Raw genomic sequence first — 22750 nt, 5'->3', positions numbered from 1 at the left:
CAGCCAACAGAGATCAATTCCCCTCTGGCAATTGGACTCTATGGCACTGAAGTCCCCTCTGGCCGCTCTGGCATTTGGACTCTGTGGCATTGAAGTCCACTCCCAAACCCTGCCCTCCTCAAGCTTTCCCCCCAAAGTCGCTAGGTATTTCCCAACCCGGAGCTGGCAACCCTAACAATCTGGGCTGAAACCTGAGCCTAAAACATAACATGAAACTTGGCAACCAATGGTAGCTGGTACAATAGAAAAAGGGCATTCCTGGTAGGAGAGCTTACTCCCGGCTTACACGCTTCCCCATCCCCAGAGAGTTCTACATTGTGTTGCAGCCAGAGACAGATCTACTACCATTGCAGGGGACCTGGGCAGAGACGTTCTCAAGTAGACCAGACGCAGCAAGATCTCAGGGTAGGATCTCAAGGAAAAGAATTAAATGACTATTCACAGTTGGAGCCTTGTCTTGAAGGACAGATTCTGATCGGGCTTTTCTTTTCGGAAGAGGCGTTTGCACGGAGACATTAGAGATCTCGGGAAAGTAGCTGGCACAGACGTCATGTATTTAGAAGCCCCTTTGCTCAACCCCCCTTCCCTTCTTACTCCCCGGAGTAAGACGATTCATTTGAAATTGCCTCTTGGGTTCTTCAGGTCGCTGTAAACATCCAGTGTGCGTGCATCGAGTTCCTGCAGAATGGAAAATTAGCGCAGGGTTAGGAAGGGTGAGAGCGGCAAGGCAGCATGGCGTTGCCCAATCTTGGCAGACCTTGGATGGGGGACCACCAAGGAAGGCTGAGCAGAGGAAGGCAATGGCAAACCACCTCTGCTTCTCACTTGCCTTGAAAGCCCCTTGCTGTGGTCGCCATAAGTCGGCTGCTACTTGACAGAATTTATGTACATAGGAAGGATGGTGGTGCTGGAAAGTGCCGTCAGATTGCAGCCCGCTTATAGCCACGCTGTAGGGTTTTCCATGTCACGACCCGGGTATTCCTTGGAGGTTGGCCTCCCATCTAAATACTACCCATCTAAACCCTACTTAGCTTCTGAGATCTGGAATGATCAGACTATCCATGCCATTTGTGATACAGGTATGCCCTGTACATTTTCTACTCTGTTCACAACAACGTCTTGGCCTTCCCCCCATGTAATACCAATCCTCATTGAACACACATGAACACAAGAAGCTGCCTTATACTGACTCAGACCCTTGGTCCATCAAAGTCAGTATCGTCTACTCAGACCTGCAGCGGCTCTCCAGGGTCTCAGGCAGAGGTCTTTCACATCACCTGCTTGCCTGGTCCCTTTAACTGGAGATGCTGGGGATTGAACATGGGACCTTCTGCATGCCAAGCAGATGCTCTACAAACTGAGCCACAGCCCCTCCCCTAAAACACAGCCAAACAAAGAGAGCCAGTGTGGTGTAGTGGTGAAGATCAGTGGTTTGGAGCAGTGGACTCTGATCTGGAAAACTGGGCTGGTTTCCCCACTCCTCTACATGAAGCCAGCTGGGTGACCTTGGGCTAGTCACAGTTCTCTCTGAACTCTCTCAGCCCCACCTACCTCACAAGATGTCTGTTGTGGGGAGGGTCAGGGAAGGTGATTGTAAGCCAGTTTGATTCTTCCTTAAGTGGTACATAAGAACATAAGAAAGGCCCTGATGGATCTGACCAAGGCCCATCAGGTCCAGCAGTCGGTTCACACAGTGGCCAACCAGGTGCCTCTAGAAAGCCCACAAACAAGACGACCGCAGCAGCATTGTCCTGCCTGTGTTCCACAGCACCTAATATAATAGGCATGCTCCTCTGATACTAGAGAGAATAGGTATGCAGCTTGACTAGTATCCATTCTAACTAATCGCCATGAATACCCCTTTCCTCCATGAATGTCCATTCCCCTCTTAAAGCCCTCCAAGCTTTAAGAAAGTAGAGAAAGTCAGCATATAAAAACCAACTCTTCTTCTGCTGTGCTTTACTGATATGACACCCATGCAGCAGTCCTTAGGGTTAAAGGTTATGGGCACTATGTCATACTCACCTGATACGGGGACTCGTTTTCTGCTGCGCGTGACTTCTTGAGGTCTATTGGAAATAAAGGAAGGGTAAGACGTGTGGATCTAGGCCAGTGGAGAAAAAACACAGATAAGGAAAGGGACGGAAGCAGCCCTTTCTTTTCAGCATTTCTCTCCCCAATCCTTCCTCCTTCCTTGTATACAGGATTCCTGGCTTCTGTATTTTGGGCTAGAGTCAGCAAATGATTCACAAGGACGAGATCTCGTGACGCCCTCTTGTGCGATCTCAACTCCTTCGATTTGGTTTAATTCCCTCACAAACCTGGAGGTGACCATCGGTTTGCAGAAATCCATACCTTGGGCAGCCTCCCTTTGCAGAGTTTTTGGTCTGCATGGCTTTAGATGTATTATAAATTATTATAAACATCATTGTTAACAACATAGCACCATCAAGCATATCAGCGTATATGAAGCCGCCTACTGCTGAATAAATACTGTATTTCCTACTCTGAGCAAAGCCATTAAACCGCTTTTTACAGTGTCATCCCATTGGTCTATCAAAGTCTGTATTGCCTACTTTGACCAGCAGTAGCTCTCCGGGGTTTCAAGTAGAGATCTTTCACATCACCTCCTACCTGGTCACTATGACTGGAGATGCTGGGGATTGACATCAGTTCCCCTGGAGAAAATGGCCGCTTTGGCAATTGGACTCTATGGCATTGAAGTCCTTCCCCTCCCCAAACCCCACCCTCCTCAGGCTCTGCCTCAAAAACCTTCCACCGGTGGCAAAGAGGGCCCTGCAACCCTAATGTCTATTGAGATCAGTATTGTGTACTCTGGCTGGCAGCTGTTCTCCAGATGCTAAGGTGGAGGGCATCCTGCCTGGTCCTTTCAACTGGAGATATCGGGGACTGAACCTGGGACCTCCTGCATGCCAAGCGGGGGCTCTGTTATTGAGCCACTGCCCTTCCCCTTCCCTTGGCAGCAACTCTCTGCGGATCTTTCTCAGCTCTTGTACCTGGAGATGCCAGGAATTGGATCGAGGAGCGCCAGAAGCGAAACACACAAGCAAGACAGGTTCCTGCTGTGGGAAAAGCTTAGACTCTAAATTTAGACACTGGGGACACAAGCTCTGGTGGAAAGGGAGGAAGCAGAGAGGGAAGGAGATGAACAGGAACAAATGCATTTATACAAGAATGCCAGAAACAAAAGTCACAGATATCTTTTTATTTGGGACTCCCCAACAACATAGTGGTACAGGAGCTTTCTCCCAGAACTCTTCACCAGGCTGCACGTTCCATATAGAAAGAAAGAAAGAAAGAAAGAAAGAAAGAAAGAAAGAAAGAAAAGAAAGAAAGAAAGAAAGAAAGAAAGAAAAGAGAGTGGGGGAATTTTAGGGGACTTGAAAGTGTGTAAGGCCCTTTATGCATGGGAGGTTTTGCCTTGAATTTGCCACTCTCTAGATGCACATTTTCCCCATCCGAATTCTCAAAACTCTGCATGGGGGCTTATTGTTGAGTTGTCTGGCCTCACTGTGGTTAATAGGGTTGCCAGGTCCCTCTTTGCCATCAGCACCTCCACCTGCCACCGGCTTCCCCTCGCCTCCATCTGGGGGAACGGCATGGTGGAGGAGCGCAGAGCAGCAGCGGCTCCTACCGGCGCTCCTTCTTGCCATGTGATGAATTTTTTGAATGCAGGATCAAAAAATGTGCGACTTCACAGAGACAAAACAAGGAGGACCGAGCCATGCGTTAATGGCCCATGTGCCAAGCAAAATGTACTTGATGCTCCTCTTTGGCTTGTGTGCCTGGAATGGTCTATCCCTGGTATAGTAGACATTATTAATGCGTCGTCCTGGTCAGAGATCACAATCAGGGCTCATATTCTTGGACCCTAGGGTTGCCAACCTCCAGGTGGTGGCTGGAGATCTCCTGCTATTACAACTGATTTCCAGGTGACAGAGATCAGTTCCCCTGGAGAAAATGGCTCCTTTGGCCATTGGACTCTACGGCATTGAAATCCCTGCCCTTTCCAAACCCCGCCCTCCTCAGGCTCCACCCCCAAAATCTCCAGGTAATTCACAGCCCGGAGCTGGCAACCCTATTGTACCCCCCCCTTTCTTATTCTCTCTCTCTCTCTCTCTCTCTCTTACACATCTGTTATAAAACATTTCATATTTTTCAGTGGGGAAGGGCCAAAAACACCACAAGGGAGACAGTCACCCCAAACCCTGCTCACCACTGCTGGCCAGCTGGCGTTGGTAGAAGCAGGTAGCCACGTAGTATACAGCCACTGCAAGGAGCACAGTCAACAGCAGGTCCCCCAGCACCACACCTACAATGGCACCCGGGCTCAGGTGGTAGCAGTTGCTACAGTCTAAGAAGAGAGAGGAAGAGAGTCATAAGTTGCTGGGAGAGCAACGCAAATAAGGTAGGTTCGTGTGTTTGGCAAAGATGCACAGAATGGTGATTTCCATTGCAAGCAGTGACTAGAGAGTGGATGCCAGTTCTTTTAACAGGGGAGGGGCCATGGCTCAGTGGTAGAACATCTGCTTGGCATGCAGAAGGTCCCAGGTTCAATCCCTGGCATCTCCAGTTAAAGGGACTAGGCAAGTAGGTGACGTGAAAGGCCTGAGACCCTGGAGAGCTGCTGCTGGTCTGAGCAGACAGTTCTGACTTTGATGGACTGAGGGTCTGATTCAGTATAAGGCAGCTTCTTGTGTTCAAATGATCAGGGCAGCAGTCCTCAAACCTGTTGAGACTTAGGGTTGCCAACCTCCAGGTGGTGGCTGGAGATCTCCTGCTATTATAATTGCTCTCCAGGTGATAAAGATCAGTTCCCTAGGAGAAAATGGCCGCTTTGGCCATTGGACTCTATGGCATTGAAGTCCCTCCTCAAACCCTGCCCTTCTCATGCTCCACCCCCAAAATCTCCAGGTATTTCCCTCCCCCTCCCCAAAATAAACACATGAATATATGAAGCTGCCTTATACTGAATCAGACCCTTGGTCCATCAAAGTCAGTATTGTCTACTCAGACCAGCAGCTGCTCTCCAGGGTCACAGGTGGAGGTCTTTCACATCACCTACTTGCCTCGTCCCTTTAACTGGAGATGCCGAGGATTGAACCTGGGACCTTCTGCATGCCAAATGGATGCTCTACCACTGAGCCACAGCCCCTGTGACCTGGCAACCCTGGCAACCAGGGAGCTTCTATCTGCTATAGAATCTCCCTGGGTGACCTTTGGCCAGTCCAAGTTGTGAAGATAAAATGAAGGAGGAGAGAATGGTGTTGTATGCTTCTTTAGGGCCCCCATTGGGGGAAAAGTGGGGAATTAATAAACAAATGCTTATGTTGGACTAACATTTTTAAACACCGCAAGACTCCTGATTATTTTTGCTGTGGCAGATGAACAAGGCTACTTCTCTGGGATTGTTTTCTTACTTCTATTCTTGACGGTGTTAGGAGGGCAGGTCCTGTCTCACTAACCTATTAGAGTTTTTTGAAAGCATCAATAAGCATGTGGACAGGAATGAGCCTGTGGATATTGTGTATTTGGATTTCCAAAACACTTTTGACAAAGTCCCCCACCAAAGACTGCTAAGCAAACTTCATAGTCATGGGATAAGAGGAAAAGTCCTCTTATGGATTGAGAGCTGGCTGAAAAATAGGAAGCAGAGAATAGGAATCAATGGTCAGTTCTCCCAATGGCGGGATGTGAGCAGTGGGGTGCCTCAGGGATCTGTGTTGGGACCAGTGCTTTTCAACCTGTTCATCAATGACCTGGAGTTGGGGTTAAACAGTGAAGTAGCCAAGTTTGCAGATGACACCAAATTATTTAGGGTGGTTAAAACAAAATTGGACTGTGAAGAGGGGAGTGGACATATTCATGGAGGAGAGGGGTATTCATGGCTATTAGTTAGAATGGATACTAGTCATGCTGCATGCCTATTCTCTCTAGTATCAGAGGAGCATGCCTATTATTTTGGGTGCGGTGGAACACAGGCAGGATGGTGCTGCTGCAGTCGTCTTGTTTGTGGCTTCCTAGAGGCACCTGGTCGGCCCCTGTGTGAACAGACTGCTGGACTTGATGGGCCTTGGTCTGATCCAGCAGGGCCTTTCTTATGTTCTTATGAGGTTGACAGCCTTCACTTGGGGGGCATAAGGTAGGAGCAGGGGGGCAGGCCCCCTCATTTTAAAAAAAGCTTGTGAGCCCATGAAGAACTAAGGCAGGATTCCATGGTGGTGGCTGAAAGTAGGAACTGATGCATTCTGAGCAGTTATTTGGAGGGATACAGTTCTGAGAAAGGAATTGAAACCTACGACGGCACCTGCAATCTTTTGATATTGCTATAAAAATGGCCCAAATTGGACTGTGGTCTCTTGTTAGCATCATCTGCAAAATTAGTAAGATTAAATCAGTGGTTCCCAAACGTTTTGGGCCACCCCGCCCCTTGGTTCCACAAACTCAATCCCAGAGCCCCCTATCCTATCCTATCCTAGCCTAGCCTAGCCTATCCTAGCCTATCCTATCCTATAAAAATCATTATTCAAAATAGGGGTTGAATGACGCACTAAAGAAGACAATAACAATACAATTTCAAAACAGTAACAATTAATTGTACATCTATTCAAAATCAAATTAAAACTTTTTAGTTGAAATTTATTCAACAAAACTGACGAACCAGTTTGATTGAGTGGTAACAGCTCTTCAAAATCTGGGGAAAAAATGCTGATAGTTTCCACCGAATTTGCCAGCATGGTGCCATAGCTTGATCTACTGTAAATTAGTGAACAACACAGTTGAAGGGGCCCACCTCTAGCTCCCCCCGCTGCCCCCTTGCCTCTTAGTGCCCCCCTAGGTAATCCCACCGCCCCCAGGGGGTGGTACTACTGCCCACTTTGGGAACCACTGGATTAAATAATATGGGGGGTGTTTATGGGTTCTTACCTCCTTGTGCCTGGACAGCTCCTACAAAGGGGGGAAAAACGAATATTGAGTGCCGGATTTAGCTTTTACACTCCAAAAAAAAAAAAAACTGCATCCACCCCGGTTGCAAAGACAACATAGAACTGTCCAGTTAACAAGATTATTTTTAAATGCACAGATTAAAAACACATTGATTTTTTTTTTACAAAACACAGATTACAGATTAAATACAATGAATCATAGCCCAATCATGCCCCTCCCTCCCAAAAAACTGTAGTTAAGAGGGCTTTCACGAAAGATAAAGGGCCCTTGTCCTCTCTGTTATCCAAACACTGCCCATTTATAGTTAATTCATATGTTTTGCTTGAGGCTGTGATGGCAAATTTGGGGAAACCCAGCAGGAAGCAAAACCCTTAGGTGTGCTTCTTCCTGTATTGCGTGTTTGTGTGTAGGGTTACCAGGTCTCTCTTCGCTACTGGCGGGAGGTTTTGGGGGCGGAGCCTGAGGAAGGCGGGGTTTGGGGAGGGGAGGGACTTCAATGCCATAGAGTCCAATTGCCAAAGCGGCCATTTTCTCCAGGGGAGCTGATCTCTATCGGCCGGAGATCAGTTGTAATAGCAGGAGATCTCTAGCTAGTACCTGGAGGTTGAAGCAAAAAAAAAAAAAAAATCACTTATACTGTATAGAAACCGGTAAACAAATTTCAGTATAAAGGCCCAATAACTCAAGGTTAAGTATTATAGAAATACAATGAAAATTTACTGACAATAGTGAAAGTGAACACAAACAGTGCAATGGCTATAAACTACTTATCTAAAACTATACACAACTAAATACAAATCACAAGGAAATGCGAATTCTGGTATCATGAGTAGCACAAAAGATACGGTGGACAATCCAGCAGGTAAGTCCAGAGTGTCTCTATGAGGAATAGAGCACAATAGTAGCCTGCAAAGGCAGTCTTTTCACATCAATGGCATTCTTGAGAATAGGAGTAGAAAACGGGCTGAGTTCTCTCGGACTTTAGCTTATAAGCATTTGTACGTTTAACTTGAGCCACGACAGAGTGAATATTTGGCATGAACAACGGCAAGTATGAACGGTCTCCGGATTAATTTTCACGTTTTCGCCACAAATTGTGGCTTCTTCAGCCAATGCTTAAGTTTTTTTTTTGTTTTGATTTCTTGTGCCTAACTTGCTGTTCTTGTTGAATAAACACAGGTTTTACCTGTTGGATTGTCCACTGTATCTTTTGTGCTACTCGTGATACCAGAATATTGCATTTCCTTGTGATTTGTATTTAGTTGTATATAGTTTTAGATAAGTAGTTTATAGTCATTGTGCTGTTTGTGTTCACTTTCACTATTGTCAGTAAATTTTCATTGTATTTCTATAATACTTAACCTTGAGTTATTGAGCCTTTATACTGAAATTTGTTTACCAGTACCTGGAGGTTGGCAACCCCAGTGTGTGTGTGAAGTGCCATCAAGGTACAGCTCATGGCCTCCCCTCATAGGGTTTTTAAAGCAAGAGACAAACAGAGGTGGTTTGCCATTTCCTGCTTCTGCATAGCATAGGGTTGATTTTTATATGGGGAGTGTTTATGGGTTCTTACCTCCTTGTGACTGGATAGGTCCTACAAGGGGGGGGGGGAATACTGACTGCCAGATTTAGTTTCTACACTCCAAGCAAAAACTGCTTCTACCCTGGTTGTAAAGACAACATACAACTGTCCAGTTAACAAGATTATTTTTACAACCACAGATTTGTTTTACAAGGCACCCATTACAGATTAAATACAATGAATCAAGGCCCAATCATGTCCCTCCCCCCAAAAAATTGTACTTAAGAGGGCTTTCACAAAAGATAAAGGGCCCTTGTCCTCTCTGTTATTCAAAGACTGCCTGTTTACAGTTAATTAATGTTTTGCTTGAGGTTGTGATAGCAAATTTGAGGAAACCCAGCATGAAGCAAAACCCTTAGGTGTGCTGGTTCCTGTATTGCGTGTTTGTGTGTGTGATGTGACATCAAGGCACAGCTGACTCATGGCCACTCCTCATGGGCAGTCCGGCAAATTCGGCCCCCCTTCAGGGGAGCCCGCTGAAAGGCGCGGGCTGCCCTTTAAACTGATCTGAGCCTCCCAGCTGGGAGGCGCAGATCAGTTTAAAGGACAGCCCGACCCCCTTCAGCGGGCTCCGCTGGAGAGGCGCGGGCTGCCCTTTAAACTGACCTGTGCCTCCCGGCCGGGAGGCGCAGATCAGTTTAAAGGACAGCCCGCCCCCCTTCAGCGGGCTCCGCTGGAGAGGCGCGGGCTGCCCTTTAAACTGACCTGCGCCTCCCAGCTGGGAGGCTCAGATCAGTTTAAAGGGCAGCCCGCGCCTTTCAGCGGGCTCCCCTGAAGGGGGGCCGAATTTGCCGGAATTATTCGCGAACTCCCGCTCGCTGAATTCGGCCCCCCCGGTTGCCCGCCAGTTTTGAGTTCGGATCCGTCCGAACAGAAAATCACCGAATCAGGGGAAATTCGGTTGATTTTCAGTTCGGACCGAACCGAATTGACAGCCCTAGCCCCAAAAACCTCCTGCCGGTGGCAAAGAAGGACTTGGCAACCCTAGGCAGGAGGTTTTTGGGGTGGAGCCTGAGGAGCGCAGGGTTGGGGGAGGGACTTCAATGCCATAGAGTCCAATGGCCAAAGTGGTTATTTTCTCCAGGTGAACTGATCTCTATCGGATGGAGATCAGTAGTAATAGAGGAGATCTCCAGCTAGTACCTGGAGGCTGAAGTACAAAAGACTCACTAATACTGTAAAGCAAGACTGTATGAAAAAAACAGTAGTAGGCTCAAGACACGAAAAAGCAATATATTAGTAAACTGCTAATAACAATTAAAGAACAATGTGTGTCAGCAAGCAATCAAATTACAAAAAGGTACAAGCCCCCCCAAATTAGAATGAGATGATACAAATATAGTGATATTATACAATGACAATAACAAGAAATATGTACAAGGACAATGAACGGAAACTTGTATCAAGCAAACATGCTTGTAAAGCAGTCCAGGTAAGCATCCTCCATAAAATTCCTCAAGAGTGGGTATGCGATATCTCATTCAATAGCCATAAATTTTGGCTTGGATGGTCGCTCTTCCTGGTAAGACTTGTCAGGCAAAAGAAATCGGAAACGCCTTTCCGGATAGTTCTTAGCGCGCTTTCACCACAATCATGGCTTCATCAGCCATAGACAATTTCAATAATAGGCATGTGATAAATATCTGATATGGAATCAATTTTTAGGCTCCCATGACGGGTTGTGTACCTCAGTGGGTCGTTTAGTGTTTCTGTGTGAAACTATGAGTGACAGAAACACTCTTACACATGAAGCCAGCTGGGTGACGGGCTAGTCACCCTCTCTCAGCCCCACCTACCTCACAGGGTGTCTGTTGTGGGGAGGGGAAAGGAAGGTGACTGTAAGCAGGTTTGAGTCTCCCTTAAGTGGTAGAGAAGGTCGGCATATAAAAACCAACTCTTCTTCTTCTTCTTCTTCTTCAATTCTGTAGGCTGCCGCATAGGGGGACTTAGGCTGGCCAATTGCCCACCCTCCAGGTGCGGCCGGGAGTCCTCACAAAGTTATGACTGATCCCCCAACTACGGAGATCAGTTCCCCTGGATACAATGGCTGCTATGGAGGGTGGACTCTGTGGCATTATACCCCGCTGAGATCCATTCCATCCCCAAACCTCACCCTCCGTAGCCTACAGCCCCAAATCTCCAGGAATTATTCAAACCAGAGTTGGCAGTCCTGGGGGAGGGGACAATGTATAGCTTCCTAAATAGGGTTGCCAGCTCCGGGTTGAGAAATACCAGGAGATTTTGGGGCGGAGCCTGAGGAGGGCGGGGCTTGGGGCAGGGAAGGACTTCAATGCCATAGAGTCCAATTGCCAAAGCGGCCATTTTCTGCAGGTGAACCAATCTCTGTCGGCTGCAGATCAGTTGTAATAGCAGATCTCCAGCTAGTACCTGGAGGTTGGCAACCCTACTACTAAACCTTGCTCTACAGCTGGCCAATCCTACCAACGTGTTTTCCAGTGTTTCAGAGGTATTTACAGTGCCAGCCAACAGACATAAAACAACTCGACCCAAAATCATCACTTTTCTCAAAGTTAGACTGCCCCCCCGCCCCCTCGGTTCCTGGTGGACAATCTTCCTGGCACTTGTGATATTTTATCGATTTACCCACTCTTGCCCCTCTTCGTAAGTGACTTGCCACGTTCAGGAGATGAGCCGGGAGGGAGGAGAGAGACCGAGCCTGTCTCGAGATCAGCCCGGGGCTCATGACAGCCACGGAGAGTTAAAAATGGAATCGTTTATCGGCGGCGGCTTATCTGTGATTGTCAGGTGTCAGAGACAAACCTCAGGGGATACATCTCTCTCTCTCTCTCTCTCGCCATGCCCTGCTCGCCAGAGTCCTAGAGGCACCGGGCCGGCCAGAATGCTCGACTGGAGGGACTTTTAATTTGATCCGGCAAAGCAATTCGGAACCTTCTTTTTGTTCTTGTCAAAGTCAGGAAACGGGACGGCTGGCTCAGAGAGGTCATTTGCCTCCCGCAAGATGGAAAGAGATAGTTGGGGTTCTCGGGGCATGTTCCTGAGGCCCGGCACGTTGTTTCGGCGCTCCCAATTGCTGCTTTCCAGACAGATGGAGACTCCTTGACAGTCTTCAGTGCTGACCAGGACCAACAAGGGGCTTGCTTGGCCTACACAGTTTGTACAACTGGTTCGGCGCAGTCACCCTTCTTTTGGGCATAGTTCCTGCACTCTGGGTGACTGATGTCTTCCCATGCCTGTTCACACTTGTGTCTAGGGTTTCCAACCTCCAGGTGGGGGCTGGAGATCTCCCGCTATTACAACTGATCTGCCTGCAACAGAGATCAGTTCCCCTGGAGAAAAGGGCAGCTTTGGATGGTGGACTTTATGGCATTGTACCCAATTGAAGTCCCTCCCCTCCCCAAACCCTCCCCTCCTCAGGCTCCACCCCTAGGGGTGTCAGGTCCCTTTTCACTACCAGTGGGAGGTGTTTGGGTCAGAGCCTGAGGAGGGTGGGGTTTAGGGAGGGGATGGACTTCAATGCCATAGAGTCCAATTGCCAATCTGGCCATTTTCTCCAGGTGAACTCATCTCTATTGGTTTGAGATCAGTTGTAATAGCAGGAGATAGGATGTAATAGCAGGTCCAGCTATTACCTGGACGCTGGCAACCCTAGTTTTCAAGGCAAGAGACTAGCAGAGGTGGTTTGCCATTGCCTGCCTCTACATAGTGACCCTGGTATTCCTTGGTCGTTTCCCGTCCAAGTATAGCCAGGACCAGCCCTACTTAGCTTCTGAGATCTGACAAGATAAGTCTAGCCTGGGCCACCCAGGTCAGGGCAAACCAGATACAATGCCATAGAATTCACCCTCCAAAGCAGCCATTTTCTCCAGGAGAAATATCTGTTTTCTAGAAATCAGGTATAATTCCAGATCACCGGGTCCCACATGCAGGTGGCCAACCCTACCAGCAAGCAAGTGTTTTTAGAAAGTGGGCCAGGTGGGGCTTTTGTACAGCAAGGGAGATTTGGTTGGCTGTGCAGATTTTTTAAACAACGTTGCTTTGGCGGCAGCTGCCACCACAGCATAAGGATCTTCACTGTGTGACTGATGGTAAGCTATGCCAGTAGGGTTGCCAACCTCCAGGTACTAGCTGGAGATGTCCTGCTATTACAACTAATCTCCAGCCAACAGAGATTGGAGAAAATGGCTGCTTTGGCAATTGGACTCTATGGCATTGAAGTCCCTCCCCTCTCCAAACCCCACCCATCTCAGGCTCCGCCCCCAAAACCTCCTGCCGGTAGTGAAGAGGGACCTGGCAACCCTATGTGGCAGCTGTGCCCACCACACATCAGAACTCCATAGGTGCCCCAGGCTCAAAACGGTTAGTGATGCCTGCTTTTAGAGACACTTTGCCACTGCTGGTTCTACCGCATACCAGAGGTGAGGAGAATCTTAAGAATGACAGGACAACGTTGTAAAAGAGTCCCCAAGGTATAAAGGTCTAAATAAATATTTTCCCACCCTGCTGCAGGAAAAACAAATGAAGCCGCCTTATACTGAATTAGACCATTGGCCTGTCAAGGTCGGTATTGGCAAACTCGTATTGGCAGTGGCTCTCCAGGGTTACAGGCGGAAGTGTTTCACGTCTCCCTCTATTTAAACTGCAGATGCCGGGGATTGAAGCTGGGACTTTCTGTGTGCAAAGCAGAGGCTCCGCCACTCAGCTACAACCCTGCTCCAATTAAGAACTTTACAAAATGATCCCTTTTCTTGACACGGAAGTGAGTACTGGGGGAAATGTCGCCCATTCAATGCTTGCCTGCGGTGTTGATCCACTGTCAAAATCGCAGAAGCCCTGCCAAATAAAAAGGTAGCATTCCTTATGGAAGATGGGAATTTCTAAGGCTATGTAATCACTATGGGTATGGGAATGCAAAATATAGGACAAGTGCTGGGATGATGCAGCAGTTTTTCTTGAGTTTTTTTCAAAGAGAAACTGACTTGCTGATAGGCAAGGTTGCCATCCTCCAGGTGAGGCCTGGAGATCTCCTGGAATTCCAACTCATCTCCAAACTACAGAGATCAGAAAATGGCTGCTTTGGAGGGCATTACGGTATTATGCCCTGCTAGAGTTGCAAGGGCCCTCTTCGCCACTGGAGGGAGGTTTTTGGGGCAGAGCCACTTTGAATGGCCACTATGGCATTTTACCCTGCTGAGGTCCTTCCCTTTCCCAAACCCCACCCTCCTCAGGCTCCATCCCCACAATCTCCAGGTATTTCCCAACCCAGAGCTGGCAACCCTACTGAGCAGATACCTAAACTTGCTCAGAATGCACGTTGATTAGTGTTGCTACCTCTGTCAGTCTCTTGCCATGAAACCCCCAAAAAGGGGTCGCCATAAATTGGCTGTGACTTGACGGCAGTTCTCTCTCTCTCTCTCTCTCTCTCTCTCTTTCTCTCTCTCTCTCTCTCTCTCACACACACACACACACACACAGAGACAGAGAGAGAGAGAGACAGAGAGAGAGAGAGAGAGAGAGACAGAGAGGGAGGTCCCTCTTCACCACCAGTGGGAGGTTTTTTGGGCGGAGCCTGAGGAGGGCGGGGTTTGGGGAGGGGAGGGACTTCAATGCCATAAAGTCCAATTGCCAAAGTGGCCATTTTCTCCAGGTGAACTGATTTCTATCGACTGGAGATCAGTTGTAATAGGAGGAGATTTCCAGCTAGTACCTGGAGGTAAAGCAACCAAACAATATTCTGAGTTTGATCGCATTATGAGCCAGCAAGAGTCTAGATTCATTTTTCTTTTTAATACCATTTCTCCGCATGGACTTAACACTAATTTAGATTTGTCTTGTTTTTTATAGGGGAGACTTTAGCTATGAGAAGTTAGGTTAGAATTCCGCAATAGGTACTGTAGCTTTAAGAAAGGATAGTCACGTTACTGTGACCCACCCAGAAGTAGTATGAGTGATACTTAAAAATAGAGATGGAGTCACGTCATGTTAGATGACTCAGCAAGCCATCTGCTAACTACAGAAGGTTACACACCTAGTTTAGATATGTTTATTTGTTTTTGGAATTATGATTGTAGAGGAACATTTAAATGATTTATAGTAGGAATGCAAGTTGAAATTGTTGGTGTTTTGGTCTGTTAAACGATATGTATGTACGTTTTTTACAGAACATAGGTTCCATGAAACAATTTATTCATAGGATTGCCTTTACTGAAGAAGCTGATGCAAAATGGGAAGATTTACCGGATACCCATTATATTGGCAACTATGAACTTTGTACTTGATTGACAGACTGTGTATTGCAAAGATTGGACCTACTTTGGAAAACCTATCAAGTTACTTTGATGCACTGTAGCTTTTTGCACTGTGTATTGTAATGCTTGTAACAATTGTTTGGTTGTAATTTTGTTATTGTATGAATTGCTCATTATATTCACTTTAGGCATAAACATGTATGTGTGTAATAATTGCCAGTAGTGCCACTGTGGTTGTAGTACCTGGATGTTGGCAATAGGGCTGTCGATTTGGTTCATCCCAAACCAAAAAACAGCCGGATTTCCCCTGATTCGGCGGTTTTTAGTTCGGATGGAGCTGAGCTCAAAAAAGGGCGGGAAAACGGGGAGCCAAATTCAGCGAATTCAGGGTGTTTGGCGAATAAATTCGGCAAATTCAGGGTTCAGCGCAGCAGCATAACCCTCAGTTAGTAAGCAGCATTCTCCCGCAGCCAATCGGTGGCCAAGCTGGGTCTTCTTCTGGCCAATCAGTCGCGATTGAGCGCATGAGCCCAGCTGCTGGGCGGCCCGGGGAGAGAAAGGCAGAGTATCTGTTTGTGTGTGAGAGAGATCCCCCTTGGGGTGTGTGTGTGCACATTCGAGCCATTCTGTGGCTGCAAAATTCGGCCCTCTTTTTATTCGGGAAATGCCGAAGTCCGAACTCCCCCACTTCGGGTCCGTGCAATTCGGCATGAGATCTGGAGTTCGGGGAAAAATTTGGCCGAATAAAGCCATTAAAAACACAATCGTGCATTTCCGCGGCTCCGGGGGGGCATTTTTTGGGGGTAGAGGTCTGAAACTTTCAGCGTAGCTTGAGGGGACCCTTCTTGCAAGAACCCCCAAGTTTTGTGAAGATTGGGTCAGGGGGGCTGAGATATGGGCCTCGAAAGGGGTCCCCCCTCCTTAATGTTCATCTCTGATAATGAGGGTTTGCAATTAGCAGAGCTTGCCGCCAGCCTCGACAAACAGCTGAGCTCGGGGGAGCAAGGGCGGGGCAGGTACAAAGATGTTTGCAAACCATGCAAAGCAACACGTTTGCAACCATGCAAACCATGCAAAGTAACACATTTGCAATTGGACACTATGGTATTCAAATCCCTCCCCTCTCCAAACCCCGCCATCCTCAGCCTCTGCCCCAAAAACCTCCCACCAGTGGTGAAGAGGGACCTGGCAACCCTAGCTTAACGGTACGAATGGAAAACTAAAAACAGCAGAGAAATATCTATTCAGATGAGATGTATGTGACAGAGGAACTTTCTATTCAGGGAAAATCTGACTGGGTTAGAAACTGTCATAATTATTGAAGCATCTTTTTTAAAATAAAGAAAACATCAACAATATTTGCTGTCTTTTCTTTTTAATCTTGGGGAAGATATGAGAATTAGGGCCAAATGTTTTTTTCTTTTCTTTTTTTTTTAGTATTGAGGAAGAAATGAGAATTAGGCCCAAACAATACGTTACACAGAAACACATTTCTCAGAATTCTTGTTTGTAATGAAATGCTGTCAGTTTGATGGAAACTGTGGTGGTGGTGGTGGTGTGTGTGTTTGTGTGTGTGTGTGTGTGGGAAAACAGGGTTGTATAAGCTTCTCATCCTCACAGTTTTCAAAATTCGCCTAAGCTTTGTTGGGTATAGGAAGCGACATCAAGCTTCCCCCATGAAGGAAACATTTCAGTTATGCTTTGGGGAAAGATGGTAGACAATTTCAATATGAATGCAGAAAGCAAGCAACCCAAAAGCCTGTTACGCCATCTGCAGGGATAAACCACTGCTGTGTGTTAAGTGCTGTCAAGTCGCTTCCGACTCATGGCGACCCTATGAATGAAAGTCCTCCAAAATGTCCTATCTTTGACAGCCTTGCTCAGATCTTGCAAATCGAGGGCTGTGGCTTCCTTTATTTAGTCCGTCCATCTCTTGTTGGATCTTCCTCTTTTCCTGCTGCCCAGGGCTAAGGGGGTGAAAATTTTGTTTCTGGGAAATGGCACAAGGTCTCTCTCTCTCTCTCTCTCTCTCACACACACACACACACACACACACACACACTCACAACTATACAACCCTGCAGCTCTGATCAAACTGGCATCCCTCCAAAGCTGCATTACTGCCACAAGAAAAATGTGAGGGGAAGCTAGGGTTGCCAACCTCCAGGTGGTGGCTGGAGATCTCTAACCTCCATTCGATAGAGATCAGTCCACCTGGAGAAAATGGCCGCTTTGGCAATTGGGCTCTATGGCATTGAGGTCCCCTCCCCAAACCCTGCCCTCCTTAGGTTCCGCCCAAAAAAACTCCTGCCAGTGGTGAAGACAACACTAGGGGGAACCTATCATGGATTTCTAGCATAATTTGTCATTTGGCCCTTGCCTATGACCTCATCTGGTATATTTATATCTAACTAACTTTGTGGCAAGTAACCATGGCAGCAAGACGTCTGCAGACTACCACCGTGCCCCTGACAAATATTCCTTCTCCGCTTCCAGTCCACTGTCTGGGTTCCAACCCAAACATCATGCCAAAATAAAATTCATTATTTCCTTGGCACCCTAGTCCCCCAGGGTGATCAGACTCTACAATTTTGTCCCCCTCTCTTGGCATATCTGCTTGGAAACATGGTTACAGTGTCAAGCTAGGATCTGGAAGACCCGGGTTTGAATCCCCACTCTGCTACGGAAACTTGCTCGGTGTCCTTGAGACAATCACACACTCAACCTAACCTACCTCACGGGGTTGTTGTTGTGAGGATAAAATGGAGGTGAGGAGAACGATGCAAGCTGCTTTGGGCCCCCATTGGGGAGAAAGATGGGGTATGAAGTAACTAAATAAATACATAAATTGTGGCACTCCTGAGTAGGAGAAAGGGGGGCCTTGGGTCTAGCTGCAGTAGAGTCTGGTGGTGAGTACAGCTGACCTCTCCAGTCCTGTGATGCTGGCTCTTTAGAGCTGCCAACTGTGGCTCGGGAAATTCCTGGATATTGGAGAGCAGAGTTTGGAGAGGAGAGGGAGCTAGCAGGGGTGTGTTGCCATAAAGTTCACCCTCCAAAGCTGCTATTGCCTCGAGGGGAAATAATTTATGTAGTCAGGAGATCAATTCTAATTCCAGAACTCCAGACCCCACCTGGAGGTTGGTAACCCTATGTCTTTTCTCCAGCTCATTAGATTAGAAGCAAAACCTCCGGTCTAGTGGGATTCGTAAACGGCTAATTTGAAAACCTTTCCCCATAGAAGATCTTTCCTCCTCTTCTTCAAATCATCCCTTCCAGAATAATCAACTTTTATTATTTTATTTTATTATTTTAACCTAACTTTGATTTTATTCAGAGTTTATATTGTATTGAAATAAAACTTGATTGATTGATTGATAGAAACAAAACTCATGAAAGCATATGATGTAACTTTGTACTGTAATGATTGCACTATGACCTTCCTTCCTTCCTTCCTTCCTTCCTTCCTTCCTTCCTTCCTTCCTTCCTTCCTTCTGAAGTGCCTGGTTGTCTTATAGAGTCCAATGATAGACAACAAGGAGGAGGTTAAGTTAAAAGCAACAGTTCTTTATTTAGCTAAACACAGACCTGGGGTGAAATAACCACAGATAAGATGCAGGGTTACTCACCAGAGAACAAAGTAAACTCAGTATCATTTATGCATTCGAATGGGGCAGGCCCATAGCTGCTGACAAGCAGATTGATATTGATACACAAAAGCACCAATACAAATTAGGTGTCTACTCCACTTTAATTAGCATAGCCTATAGATATTGTGAGCTAGTAACCAGAAACCACATTCCTAAGGCTAGAGGTAATTCAAAGACAGCTTTCTCTCTACTGGTGAGAGGCAGTACCAAGCACAGTGTATGATTTCTTGGCTCAAAGGCTTCTGGATGCCAACTTCCCCAAAGCTTCCATGTGTGTGCATATGAATACATAGTATTTTATACCAGCCCTTATATCTGGGCATTACAATTCATTCCTTCCTTCCTTCCTTCCTTCCTTCCTTCCTTCCTTCCTTCCTTCCTTCCTTCCTTCCTTCCTTCCTTCCTTCCTTCCTTTCCTTGCAGAAAACAAACCGAAGAGGGCTGGCCACCACGAACCATCACCGTATCAACTTTCAAGCTTGCCGCACTGAAACAATCGCATGCCAGATCAGCACTTCCTATTCCATATAGAATGCCTTCCTTAGATTTCAGCAACAGAGCAGGCCACATAATGAAACTGTGTTAGGAAATGTACAGAACGGAAGTACAGAGCTCGTTGACAAATGATGGATGGCAGAGACAGAGAAGATAAGACAACAAAGAAGAAGAGTTGGTTTTTATATGTCAACTTTCCCTACCATGTCTTAAGAAAGAATCAAACCGGCTTACAATCACCTTCCCTTCCCCACAACAGACACACTGGGCGAAAACGCATGGTCGCTTTAGCCTCCTTTATTCCCTGTTTCAGCCAGGATCGAACGCGCACGTTCGGCGAAACGCATGCGTTCGATCCTGGCTGAATCCTGGCTGAAACAGGGAATAAAGGAAGCTAAAGCGACCATGCGTTTTCACCACTGTGAGGTAGGTGGGGCTGAGAGAGTGTGACTAGCCCAAGGTCACGCAGCTGGCTTCATGTGTAGGAGCAGGGAAACCAACCCAGTTCACCAGATTAGTGTCCGCCGCTCACATGGAGTGGGGAATCAAACCCGGCTTTCCAGATCAGAGTCCACCGCTCCAAACCACTGCTCTGAACCACTACAACACTCTAGAGTCACACTGGTTGTGACTCCTGTTGCACTCTTGTCCTAATCTCATGCCCAAGTATAATGCAGAATTTGCCTTCAAAATTCTCAGGACAGAAAGACAACCTAAGAGTGTCAAGGAGGACCTCTCTAGGCTTTCACAGCACTTTTCCTATTCCTTTTAACTAGAGATGCTGGGGATTGAACCTGGGACCTTCACGCAAAACAGATGCTCTACCACTGAGCCACTGCCCCTTCCTTTACAAGAGCACATGTACCTGCCTTAAGGTTGCCAGGTCCCTCTTTGCCACTGGTGGGAGGTTTTTTGGGTGGAGTCTGATGAGGGCAGGGTTTGGGGAGGGGAGGGGCTTCAATGCCGTAGAGTCCAGTTGCCAAAGCGGCCATTTTCTCCAGGTAAGCTGAACTCTGTTGGCTGGGATCAGTTGTAATAGCAGGAGATCTCCAGCCACCACCTGGAGGTTGGCAACCCTAACCTGTCTTCTACTGAGTCAGACCATTGGTCCACCAAGGTCAGTATTATCTATTCTGACTGGCTCTCCAGGGTCTCAGGCAGAGGTCTTTCACATCACCAACTAACTGATCCTTTTAACTGGAGATGCCAGGGGATTGATTCTGGGGCCTAATGCCACTGAGCCACAGCCGCTCTCCAGAGGGGCTGGAAGAAAATCAGATTTAAAGAGATGAGATGTCCAAATCCAGTTTGTGGTCTAATTTGGGAAGGGCTACAACAGCCCCATCCTGACCTGGATGGCCCAGACTAGCCTGATCTTGTCTGATCTCAGAAGCTAAGCAGGGTAGGCCAGGTTAGTACTTGGATGGGAAACCCCCAAGGAAGTCTAGGGTTGCTACACAGAGGCAGGCAATGGCAAACCCCCGTTAGTTTCTTGCCTTGAAAACCCTATGGGGTCGTCATAAGTCAGCTGCGACTTGACGGGACTTTAACCCACAGGCACACAACAGCTCCGGCAAAGATTATAGAGGCCTGTATTTACTCTGAATTAATGAGGGCAGTTTGTTCTGATAAGAGATGCCACCACGAAGCAGAAGAGACACATTTTTCCTTAGGCAAGGGGTGGTCCCTCAAGGGCCAACCCTGTGCAACAGAGAGGAGGGGTTGAAAGATCAAGATAGAGGAAGTGATTGAAGGAACTGGATCCAACTCACCCAGCTGTGCTGAAGCCAAGCCTAGCAAAACGTGGAGGACCGGGAATCCCAGGCGGTCCATGACACAGGCTCCCGACTTGGGGGTTGAGCTCACACCAAGAGGTTCTTGCTAGGATGAGCTGATTCTGGGCTCCCGAAGGGCAGGAAGCCCAAGACGGAAGGGACAGCGGCAGTATCTGGTCAAAGAACCAGAGAGGTGTAATAGAAACAGCTTAGGCAGGAAACCTCAGAAAAGGGGAAGGGAGCTGTCACGGGGCGGGAGTCAGACTGTGGGCAGTCCCCTACTTCCCCAATGGAAGGGAGGCCACACCGCAGGGACAGAGACGAGACTGGTCTCTGTTGGGAGAAGCCGCCCATATACCGCCCCCGCCTCTATTTTTTTTACACATTGCATCAAATATCCTGGCTGCGTGTTGATGGGTATAGGCTTGCCAACCTCAAGACAAGGGCTGGAGATCTCCCAGAATTACCACTGATCTCCAGATGACAGAGATCAGTTCCCTTGGAAAAATATGTCTGAATTCTATGGCATCATATCCTGCTGAGGTCCCTCCCCGCCCCAAAGACACCCTCTCTAGGCTCCACCCCCCAAATCTCCAGGGATTTCCCAACCTGGAGTTGGAAGTCCTATATGATGGATGGTAGACCTCAATACATGGGGGAAGAGAACCATCAACATTAGGGTTGCCAACCTCCAGGTACCAGCTGGAGATCTCCTGCTATTACAACTGATCTCAAGCCAATAGAGATCAGTTCCCCTAGAGAAAATGGCAGCTTTGGCAATTGGACTCTATGGCATTGACATTCCTCCCCTCCCCAAATCCTGCCCTCCTCAGGCTCTGCCTCAAAAACTTCCCTCCGGTGGTAAAGAGGGACCTGGCAACACTAATCAATATGTAGTTTCTAGCCATGCAAGTCAAACATTCTTGGATGCATTCTGAGCAGGTTTAGGTATCTGCTCAGTAGGGTTGCCAACTCTGGGGTGGGAAATACCTGGAGATTTTGGGGGTGGAGCCTGAGGAGGGTTGGGTTTGGGAAAGGGAGGGACCTCAGCAGGGTATAATGCTATAGAGTCCACCTTCCAAAGTGGCCATTTTCATTAGGGGAACTGATCTTAGTCATGTGGAGATCAATTGTAATAGTATAGGGTTGCCAGCTCTGGGTTGGGAAATACTTGGGGATTTTGGGGGTGGAGCCTGAGGAGGGCAGGGTTTGGGGAGAGAAGGGGCTTCAATGCCATAGAGTCCAGTTGCCAAAGTGGTCATTTTCTCCAGGTGAACTGATCTCTATTGGCTGGAGATCAGTCGTAATAGCAGGAGATCTCCGGCTTGTACCTGGAGGTTTGTAGAAAGAATAACCTGAATGTGTTTATTTGAACACTACCTGTTGAATTTACAACCTGAATTCGTTGAATATTTACTTGTAACTTGAATTTGTTTGACTTAGCCGTAATCTGAATTTGTTGAATTTTCTTTAAGCATATGTTCATTTTGGAACTTGACCTGGTGAATTGACAACCTGTATTTTTTTTAATGTAAAGAGATTGAGGCCAGAAATCCACATTTAATGTGCATTTAATGACACTTTTTAATAAGAGGTACTACTGTAGGATTTTGCAGTACCTGAAGGTTGGCAACCCTATCTACCATGGTGTAGGGCAGAATACTCTCTGGATCCCCATAGCCGAGTGAATGTGATAAAACCAGCATCAGTGAAGGCAAACCAGGATTTGAATGCAAGCTGCAGCTGAGTCCTCATACTAACCACAAAGTAAAACCAATTGTACTTTCATGCAAGGTCTGGACTGACCCAGTGTTTCTAAGAATATCCCCAGGAAGCCACAGAAATAGAGCAATTGAAAAGTCCACCGTAATGCTTGGTGACACGAATTTCAGTAATGCAGCTGAGTTTTATACTGGGCAGATAATTCCGCACAGCTCCACCGAGGCAGCCCGCACGCTGAATCGCTATGCCTGAGAGCAGAAAGAAACCTCATTTTCTTGCACAAGGCACCTGGTTTGCAACACCACAGCCAGCCAGGTGGGACAATCCATCACC

General features: G+C 47.3%; 1 protein-coding gene across 1 annotated transcript; it reads right to left on the bottom strand.

The window, feature by feature from the left end:
* Positions 1-612: 612 nt before the first annotated feature.
* On the bottom strand, positions 613-22373 carry TYROBP (transmembrane immune signaling adaptor TYROBP). Its single transcript, XM_056846406.1, has 6 exons — positions 22359-22373; positions 20693-20768; positions 6949-6969; positions 4238-4375; positions 2026-2069; positions 613-678 (listed from the first exon to the last, which is right to left on the bottom strand). The coding sequence occupies exons 1-6, from the start codon at positions 22371-22373 to the stop codon at positions 613-615; spliced, it is 360 nt and encodes a 119-aa protein (XP_056702384.1).
* Positions 22374-22750: the final 377 nt, after the last annotated feature.

Source organism: Euleptes europaea, chromosome 3 (genome assembly GCF_029931775.1).
Source record: "Euleptes europaea isolate rEulEur1 chromosome 3, rEulEur1.hap1, whole genome shotgun sequence".
Lineage (NCBI taxonomy): Eukaryota > Metazoa > Chordata > Lepidosauria > Squamata > Sphaerodactylidae > Euleptes > Euleptes europaea.
Note: the sequence above shows the minus strand (reverse complement) of the source record. Positions and strands in the feature narration are given on the sequence as shown.